This window comes from Brachyistius frenatus, unplaced genomic scaffold (assembly GCF_029030835.1).
Source record: "Brachyistius frenatus isolate BFR_SWC_R1_liver_20210118 unplaced genomic scaffold, ASM2903083v1 Contig_9, whole genome shotgun sequence".
Lineage (NCBI taxonomy): Eukaryota > Metazoa > Chordata > Actinopteri > Embiotocidae > Brachyistius > Brachyistius frenatus.
This window is the reverse complement of record NW_027210608.1, coordinates 7475660-7486056: the sequence shown is the minus strand read 5'-3', so window position 1 is coordinate 7486056 and position 10397 is coordinate 7475660. Positions and strand designations below refer to the sequence as shown.

Genomic DNA, 10397 nt, shown 5'->3' with positions numbered 1-10397 from the left:
AGCAGTGCGGTACTGGCACATGCCATTAAAAGCATTATCTTCAATCAATTCTGATAGAGACAGACCACACAAAGAGCTCAATCAGTGTATACACCATAAAAGTCTTGAGGGGTAGTATCATGGGCTTGTAAGTTTCTAATCATGCAGCACGAAGGAATTTGTAGCGCCTTTGGCGCACGGTTTCAAGTGTAATTAATGGATTATTAATGTAAAAAAATGACCCATTAAATTGGTCCAAAGTCCATTAAATGACCCCTGACTGATGGACTTAAATTATTCACTTTGAACATTAAAGACATGCAGTTTCATTTTGTAAATTAGATTGAATTAAATTAATCAGAAATAACCCATTTCTTTTTTTATGATGTGTCAAAGACCAAGAGGCATTAAAAGACTAGTTTGGTGATGCTTTTTTTGGTGAACTGGTCTTACTGGTTCATAATAAACATTGGGACATTATGAAAACGACTAAAGATTCCAAGTATCTTGCCTCATCCTCCGCGGCTGATTGAAAAGCTCAGAGATACCGTACTGTTCCTTTGAACACACAGCAGCTCATGGCCATAACTACAACCTATAAAATGTGTCGACACAAAACTCTGCGTTGCTCAAAGAACTGCATCATTCATTTTCACGCCCGTCCGCCCGGACAGCAACCACTCCGCTGCTCTCTCACCCGCTCCACCAGTCCTCGCTCTTCAACACAACCGCAAACAATACTTTCTGTCCTTAACTTACAGTTGACAACAAACGCGTTTACAGTGCCCTGCCATCCGTTTAGAGCGTTCAGGTGTCGGCCCCTGCCAGTCAAACCCATCGTGAGTCCTCACCGGCTTCCTCTCTATGCGTACGTCTAACCACCACGCCGCTCTCCCCCAAGGGGGATTTCAATTGAACTTTTGACACTGAAATACCTCAAAAATCTCTGAGCTATACGAGTCACTTCAGTCATTCACTCTTCCCTTTTACTCCCACTCTGCCCCCCCCCCTCCTTTCCTCTCCCTCCCTCCCTCCTCCTCACGTCTTGCCACAGCATTTCTGCCAAACGAATCTGGCACGGCCGCTAATCTCTGATTCGACACGGAACAACAGACTATCAAAGAGCTGCTGTCGCCAGGATGTCTGCATGACGGGGAAACCAGTTGGGCTTTTAAGCACGCTGATAAAGGAAAGAAGGGAGAAGATGTGTGTAAACGGAAACCGTTTCAAACTGAAGTTGCATGTAATCGATACTCTTCAAAGATTGTTTTTCAAGGTGCGTGCGACTGTGGAGGAGCAGTAGTAGGGGATGCATCTTTATCTGCGTCTGATAAGAAGTGACTTTAAGCGACACCTCGCATGCTGACTGCTGGTGCTCCATGCATTATTCGGAAGCGCAAACAAAACACACACACACACACACATGTACAAGCCTTTGCTGGTGAGATCACATCTCCCTCTGATCTCGGAAGAAAAAAAAAAAAAAAAAAGTGCCGTCCCCTCCCACGGGCCAGGCCGTAAACAAAAATCACAAAATGCTGCACTGTCACACAACAACAAACAGATGCCACATCAGAAAGAGCAAACAAAAATTTGCAGATTATTCATACTCTCTGTTTTAGATTTTCTTCTCTTGTTATCAGCGATAGGAACGAGAGAGAGAGATATGATAAGAAGAAAGAAAAAAGTTAAGAGAAAGTGTGTGGGTTGATAACGAATGGAATCAGCAATCAGATGACATCGGGCTATGTGCTCTTAATATCTGCACAGCAGGACTCCACACGGATGGAGCTGCAGCTTTGTCTGAACATGTTGCACTCTTCAAGTTGTTAATGATGCTGAAATTTAAAAAAAAAAAAAAAAGATGTTTTAGCTGATGTAAATTAAAACATTGCTGTAAAACATATATAATTTCAGAAATGGAATAATTACAGGCCTTAAAGCCAACTCCAGAAGTATGATCACTGAAGAAATGGAGACTAAATATTGCTCAAAGATGAGTATGAGTGGTTATTTTTGTGTCTGCCCTGTGATAGACTGTCAAACAGAGTTTGCCGAGTGAAAGCTTATCCTTACACAGGATAAGGAGGTAGAGAAAACGATACACGCAACATAAAAAGAGGTCAAATACATCTCCAAAGTATAAAAGTTTTGAATGTTCAGCCCACAGCGGCCACATTCAACTGTGCCCAGCTGAAACGTACCATGAATTCGTCCTTGTTGTGTGAATTTATTTATTTATTTTGTCATTCAAAATTGAAAACGAATGTAACGCACACGTTTTCTGTCACCACTTCTTTTCCAAACCATAAATTCTCCCTCATTTAGAATAGCAGCCAGTAGTCACAGTCAGTATCCCTGATGTTAAGAACACTGGAGCTCAAAGAGAATCTGAACAAATAACTTTTCAAATAATAATTAAATAATTGCATGAATGTGAAGACAATGTTTGCATATGAATCAAATGTAATGTTTGAAGTCTGTAAACAAACAATAAGCCTGACAATAAGCCATTGATGATATAATTAGTATTGGTGGCGCTGTGCTCGGTATGTATGCTGCTGGTCCAGAGCTGCACAGCTGGCGTCAGCAACGCACAATGAATATCTGAGGTCGTCTAATGCAGAGGAAGGTCATACACAAGCAGCTGGTCATGCATTAGATAGACTCAACCTATTTAGTTATCAAGACGACGTTTTTGAAAGAGTTTCCGTTTTAAAGCACCGAGACACGACCTCGCCTGTGACTTATGCCTAACCGCTGGTTTGGACATTATTAATTTATTTTTTTCATGTAATAACTTCCCCCTTGTTGCCTGATCTCAGTCTCAGGGAACAGAACGTGTTGCCTTGGAATCACAGAAATTACATTTCCAGAGACAACATGTGAATTTTTTATTTTTTTTTTCATTATTAAAGCAATAGATGAATGTTTCCGGTCACCAAAGCACGGGCTGTATCCTACCAGGTTTTGATCATTGCAGTGGCTCAGTAGTTGCAAGACGACAGCACGGAGTTACAAGTCAATTTTCCAAAATAAACTACAATATCAGGGGGGTGGGGGGTGTCAAGCAACAATATCCTGTTCATGGAGTCATTTTAAACACAGACGGATCTAGTCTAAACCTGCATAGATGCATTTAACCTCCCTCACCACCGCAAACCATCACACACTGTAATGAAGGGAAACGGAGTCTACTCACCGGTGGATGTCACGTTTAAAGACTCTCTGATGTGTGCTCATCAAGGGGCCGATTATACATCCCCTTGGTGTCCCGTCTGGTTTTTGAACGTCCCTCCTTGAGAGTTTGATACAACCGTGTATCTTTAAGCAGGCGCTACACCTGTCGCAGGTGAGCGAGGTGTCTTTCTAGAGCCGGCGGCCCCTCGACTCAAATGTCTGCAGGCCAAAACGAAGCACAGTCCATGGTCGGGTGATTTCTGAAGACCACAGCCCGGTGTGTTGTTTATGCCATCGGTGACTGAATGGGCCCTGCTGCCGCGGGTCACGTGGCTTAGATACTAGTCCCAGTCCTCTCTGATTTTATTACAGCTAACGTGCTCGTGATCATGTCGACCCGCTCTTCTTTGTTGCCCACTACATCGTTGGGAAGTCTTTGGTTGTCTCTGTTAGATTTGGCATTGATGCAAACGTGAGGCACATCTCCATTTTAAATTAACCTCCACGCGAGCAGCAAGCTGGCCGCATTAGCCAAGTTTACCGCCATGCTGCCTGCTTCGTACTCGACTCCTAAACCCTGACCCCTGACAGTCTCGCGAGACTTTGGTGATGTAGCCTACTTGCTCGAAGTCAATACAAATAATTATTTGACCAAACTATTTATCAAACTATCTCAACGAAACTATATAATATATTATTTGTGTACATCAAACAATTACTAGTTTCGACTGGTATATAACTCACCTCTGGCAAAATCCATCACAGTACAATAACACTGTGTTTCTTGGTTTGTTTGTATATAATATATATATATATATATAATGTACTGTATATACTGTGCATTTTATATTTTATATTTTTTACTGCTATTTACTGTTATCTTATTGCTTTTCTATTACTATATTCTATTCTATTCTATTACTTTATTCTATTATTTCTATTATTATCTTATTGCTTCTGTATGCTGCTGTAGCGAAAAAATTTCCCCTCGGGGATTAATAAAGTAACTACCTACCTACCTATATGGATGGTGCTGTGCCAACGGTGCGTACAATTAATAATAGCTTGTAAATCTGTTGTGAACAGGATAAATTCTGAATAATACCAAGTCCTGTCCTTTAACATACATTTAAACCAAATAACACTTGCAGGTGCATGACTCTACATATTTTCACAATCCAATAATTAACTGCGCATAATAAATAAAAAATCCTCCAGTCGAGAAGCTGCGCACTTCGTAAATCGACCGCGTGACGTCGTCGTTGCCCACCTTTCCCCCCTCCCCCTCCCCTTCCCCCCTCCTTTTCTCTCCACGCGCCCGCCTGCCTTCTGCCTCGGCGTCACGTGACACATCTGTCAGGGGACAGCATGGCGGACATGCATGTGGAGCCTCAAAACAAATCGCACCGACTGTCCAGCTAACCCCGCCGCGAGGAAAACACCAAGCGCCGCGCGTGAAGGCGGGCCGGGCGGCGCCCGAACAGGACAGCAGGATGGACGAGGACAACAAACTTCAGTTCCCGTCGCTGCCCGCGACCACGGAGGACCTTCTGGTGAGAAAACACCGCGCTGTCTTTGAGCAGCTAGCGGGAGCTAACCTGACTTTTAACTGTCTGGGTGGGGGATGGAGGGGGGTGAGGGGGTGAGGGGGGGGACTCAACACGCAGCGGGACGTCGTGTGTTTTAGGGGGTGCAGCGTGTGAATGTGAAACGGTCTTCGTTTGTGTGAATGGTTCTTTATGACGTGTCTTCACCGAGTAGCTCCCTGAAAGCGTTAGCCACGTATGTGCACCGAAGAAGTGAGGCAGCTTTTACGTCTTCTCCCCGTCCTGTCTCCTCCACCTCCTCCACCTCCTCTTATAACCTCGGTCTTATGTCCCCTGTTTGTTTGTTTGTTTGTTTTTTTTTGTCCCCCTCAGGACTGGGCTTACCCGATGAGACGAGAAATGCAGGTACGTCAGAGGAGCTCGTCGTCTGTAGGGGGCAGAATGGTTTTTGACAGTTTGTTCATGTTTCACACCACATTTAAAACAAACAAACAAACAACAACAACAACAAAAACCCGGTGTCTGAATGAACACCGGTCCATCATATTGATTGTCAGGTCGTTGGATTTGAGCAAACCTCCCGTTTTAGAGATACAAACATCACACACAGAGTTGTTGTTGTTTTTGAATGGATGTCCTAGTTGAGACTTGTAATCCAGCTGCTGGTGAGTGTTGTTCCAGACCAGGGTAGTGATTCACTGCTACAAGAGTAAAAATTAAAAAAAGAAGAAGAAGAGGCTCCACGTCTGTAAAACCCCCGTTTTCCTCTCTTTTTTTTTTTTTTACCGTCAGTTTGAAAGTCTGCTGCAGATGAAGCGCTGTTGTTGCCTGTTCTGTTCACCGGGGTTGTTTTCTGCTGTGCTTTTTCTTCTCAGGAGATATTACCGGGACTGTTTTTAGGTCCCTACTCCGCCGCAATGAAAAGCAAGGTAACTCTTCCAGCAGGTTCGCCGCTGCGCCCTCGGAGACACGGGAGACGCGAAGGCCAGACAGTCAGCATTCCTTTTAAAGGCTGATTGTACTTCTTTATTTGTCTCTTTTGTCCAGCTGCCAATTCTTGAGAGACACGGCATAACGCATATTGTGTGTGTCCGCCAAGACATTGAAGCCAATTTTATCAAACCTAATTTCCCTCATACATTCAGGTAAGTCCTGTGATTAGATTGGATGTGACCAGCATACTGCATCCCTGCTGCTGCTGCTGCTGCTGCTGTTGTTGTTGTTGTTGTTTGAAAAGGAGTGGATTTTGTTTCACAGTGCGCTTTCTTGCAGATACCTTGCGTTAGATATTGCTGACAATCCGGTGGAAAATATAATCCGCTTTTTTCCTATGGTGAGTCACCCGGCGAGCTCGTCTTCTTCTTCTTCTTCTTCATTGACAAGCTGTTTGTTGACCGCGAGATGTGGCATTCAGATTGCACCCGATACACACTATTTTCCCTCTCAACAGACTAAAGACTTTATTGATAGCTGCTTAGCAACAGACGGTAAGCATGCGTGCAGCTTTTGATTCGTCATGCTCTGAATGTTAAGTATTTGATCAACGGTCTCTTGCTTTGCTCTTTTAGGAAAGGTACTGGTTCATGGTAACGCAGGGATATCAAGAAGGTGAGGCTCTTTTTTTATAAATATATATATATATATCTCTACATATCGCACAACATCAGTTCACTTTACGCATCGAGTCCTTTGACTAAATTCTGAGACGACGGGACCGCAGCCCAAATTACAGCAACGAATAATAACAAGTAACCAAGACACCGTCAGCCTTCTAAAGTTATCGACGTTGCAGATGTCACGTAAGCGAAGACCCCGGGGGGATCGTACTCCACGATTAGAAGTCCCTATTAAACGGGCTTAAAGTTCCCCCCCTGAGAGTTTCCTCTCAAGAGCTGCTCGCCGAGCTGCCGAGAGACACTTTCAGCACGAGGCCGAGGGAGGGCTCGCCCTTTCATTAAAAGGCTCCGGCGCCAACACAAGCAGCTGCTCTTGACTCCCACAGCAGCTTTTTTAGTCTTTAAGCTTTTTTTGTTGTTGTTGTTGTTGTTTTTTTGGTGTCGTTTATTTATCGTCTGTTCGGGCCTCTTCCGACCGTTTTGAACGTTTCACACAAGCGTCGCTCCGACTCGACGGCAGTCGACCGAAACGTTCCGAACTCGCCGCCGTCGGAACACGTCGCGCTTAAAAGTTCATTATTGCGGGATTTTTATTTATTTTTTTTATTTTTTTTCCCCAAACCAGTTGCGTGAAGAAGCGAAAGCGCCTACAGGATCTGATATTGAGCAGGCGTCCTCTGTGAATTCCATCGAGCAAAAAAAACCAAAAAAAAGGAAAGCTGATTTCCTCCACCCACCTCCGGTAGATTCCTCCCGAGAAACACCGATTTCTGGGCCACTTATAACGTTTGAAACCAGATTTCTAACCCGCGCGCACCCGCACGACACAAGACCGCAGGCGGAGAAAGTAACAGCGGAGCAGGTGAACGACAGAAGCGTGGATAACCTGGATCGACGTGTCCTCCCACCATTTACCCGAGTAACCTGGTTCCTCGCTCTGTTGTCGTCGTTTGTTCTTTCAGCGCCGCCTTAGTGATCGCATACCTCATGGAAACGTTTGGGATGAAATACAGGTGAGTGTTGTTGTTGTTTTTGTTTGTTTGTTTGTTTTGTTTTGGTTTTGTCCCCGTGACGAACTGCGGCCTCCTGTATTTACCTCGGAAGAAAACGAGTGGAACCCCCGGGATTGTAACCGTCTGTGGTGTTCACTCTGCAGGGACGCGTTCAGCCACGTCCAGGAGAGGAGGTTTTGCATCAACCCCAACGTGGGCTTCGTGCATCAGCTACAGGTAAAAAAAGACTCCGCTTTCGGAGACACGAGGCTCAGAAGTGACACCCCCTCTCCTCCCCCCTCCCCCCACGCGCGCGCGCTCGAGTTGTGGCACGCCGGCCGAGCGGTGAACAGGCGTAACTCGTTCCTTATTAGGGTAACGAAAAGAACCGCCGACCTGCCGGACCCGCACAAATAAATGGCTCGTGTTCAATAAGAAGACGAGAGATTAAAGTTGTTTAGTTTTCATGTTCAGCGATTCGTGACGCACAAAACGAAAGCGTCCACTTTCTGTTGTCCGAAGCTGGTGTTGCAGGTCACACGCTGAGAATTTGGCAAAGTGGTCGGCCCACCGTCTGAAAATGATTTCTATATATTTTTTTTTTTTTGCCAGGTTCATCAGGGATGATTTATGTGTAATAGTTTTGACCATTTAGAGTCTTCAATGTTTTCTTCGACTCGGTGAAGCATTCCCTTATTGTGATTCCTCTGGAGTTTACCAGGTTCCTTTAATGAACGGACTCTCACTTAACCCAGAATCCCGCGGCTGTGCGACGCGTTAGTCGAGCCTGCGTACAGTCTCCAGGTCCTGAATAGGCTTTAGAGGTCAGTATCAACAATTGCTGCGTCAAAATGAATCGGGCCTCTGGCGCTGCCTTCACAAAGAAAGCAACGTGAAATGGAGACCACGTCGCATTGGCAAAAGTCGCATGCAAAAGACAGCGGCTGCAGTGGAAGCGCAGGGCGTGTTGTTGTTCTGACTGGTCTGGTTGTGGTGTGACACCGCAGAGATGATCTTCCTGGCTTTAGTATGCAAATACCAGCTGAGCATTAAGTCAGCCTTTGCTGGCGACACGACGCAAGGCAGATTCTCACGAGGACATCAGGCCCGCGGGCGACATTAAGAGCAGCTGTGACGAGCACGTGTTTGTGCTCGTCTTGGGGCACGTTGTTGTTGTTTTTTTTTATTTATGCTCGATTAATACGTGCGCTGTCTTGTTCACCGACGGTGAACTCTCAACGCAGGCCAGCTGTTTACATCTGGTCACCAGTTTAGTTTTTGTTGGTATGACACGCGGTTGTATGCGGAAAATCTCTGGCAAACGATGCGTTTGGTGGATTTTTGAAAGTGGCAATAAGTAAAATACCATGACCGCAGCAAAGACACATTTAACAATGAACCTGCTGAAAATGTCAAGGCTCGGGTTGCTTTTTGTCTCGTGAACTTAAAATAGTATTGATGCGCGTGTGTGTGTGTGTTTACGTACGTTTTGGTGCCTTTCCATTTATAAATTCACAGAACTTCATTAGCTCACTAACTGAGCATGCAAGAAGCCATGAACTGATTTAGAGGCGCATTTCGTTGAGTCACTGAGTACAATCAAAAGATACCTCAGAAGCTGTGAGCCTTCACTAAACCACGGATGTTATTCCAATCGTGCTACAGCCGTGATGTCTTGTTTGCTTTCGTTTTCCCAGGAATACGAAGCAATCTACCTTGCCAAATTAACCATTAAAATGATGTCACCGATGCAGTTGGGCAGGTCGTTCTCACTACAAGCCGGGATGCCAGGTTTGTACATAACGCACCCCGTCCTGCACAGCCACACTTGTCTGTCCCCCCCCCCCCCCCCCCCACACACACACACACACACCTGAATTTTAGCGGGATTTAATCCAGAAGGTTTAATAATCATTTTTCAATCTGGTGATTGCAAGCCTCTCAACATTTTTTTTTTTTTTAATTTCTTTTAACAGGAAGCCGGAAACGCAGCCTGGAGGAAGATGAAGACTTTGGAGCGATGCAGGTCACAGCAGCACAGAATGGATGAGCTTTGCTGATATTTAGCTGCGTGGCACAGTGCACTCCTTTTTTTTTTTTTTTTACATTTTTAATGGGATTAAAAATGTAAATATTTGAACTTTTTCTAAGGGGAAGGGACGAGGGTGGGAAGGGGAGCACTCGTGTCTGAGACACGGAGTACTGATGGGGGTCGGGCAAATTTCAGAACTCCCTTTTTTTTTTTTTTTCTTTTTTTTTTTTTTTCCTTCTTGAGCTGTATGCACTGATCGGAGATATTTTGCAGTTTTATAGTATTTAAAGCATTTTGCATTTGCAGCGGGACAGTATTGCAATAATGCACTTTCGATACTTGAATTTGTGTAGACGACTAGGAGGAGGACGATGGAAAAAGGTGAGGTAGGCATGACGTCGTCCGGTGGAGGACACGAGAAGAGGAATAGCTTTGCCTTTATTGAGAGAGGAATAGGATTATGGACTAATATCAAGCTTAATGTGGGATAGTAAGGAATGGAAAAATAACTCACTGCTAAATAAAAAGAGGTCATGAGTCCTGTTCTGCTGTGTCTTTGTATACATTTCTGCTTCATAAAAAAAAAAAAAATAGGATGTTATTCAAAATGCAGTTGTATTTATTATTCAAACAAAAGCTATCTGGAAGCCTTGCTGTGTATGTCGGTAAGTAATACAACAGCTACTGATATGCACCGTTATTAGTCGACTGTCCCAACATTGTGCCTTTATATTGACGATTCATTCATAGATATGGAAATCTACTTGCATTGGAGTTCATGTAAAACATGTTGGGTTTCTCTGGGTCTTTTACTGTGGCAGAATTCACATTCTTGTATATCCATTCCTGTTGAGGCCACAGTTTTTGGGATGTTGCATCATACCAAATAATCAGTTTCAACTGTGCATAGATCACGTTTTTTTTACGACTAGTACGCATGCTGTATCCGTCTGTACAAAAGGGCTTCAACAAATACCTCTGGGGACTTCAGTTAAATGACGGATCGGCTTTATTGGTGCATCTTCACGGTTAATAACATCATAAATACAAG

At 44.4% G+C, this 10397-nt stretch overlaps 1 protein-coding gene across 2 annotated transcripts; it reads left to right on the top strand.

Annotated features, from left to right (window-relative positions):
• Positions 1-4496: 4496 nt before the first annotated feature.
• styx (serine/threonine/tyrosine interacting protein) lies at positions 4497-9891 on the top strand. 2 transcript variants are annotated; one of them, XM_069690564.1, is made up of 11 exons: positions 4497-4712; positions 5079-5111; positions 5582-5635; positions 5754-5851; positions 5979-6039; positions 6157-6193; positions 6275-6314; positions 7285-7335; positions 7479-7551; positions 9012-9105; positions 9291-9891. In XM_069690564.1, the coding sequence occupies exons 1-11, from the start codon at positions 4653-4655 to the stop codon at positions 9362-9364; spliced, it is 675 nt and encodes a 224-aa protein (XP_069546665.1). In that variant the 5' UTR covers positions 4497-4652; the 3' UTR covers positions 9365-9891. The 2 variants fall into 2 exon arrangements, with proteins under 2 accessions (XP_069546665.1, XP_069546663.1); XM_069690562.1 differs by having other exon boundaries at positions 5979-6193.
• The last annotated feature ends 506 nt before the right edge of the window (positions 9892-10397 follow it).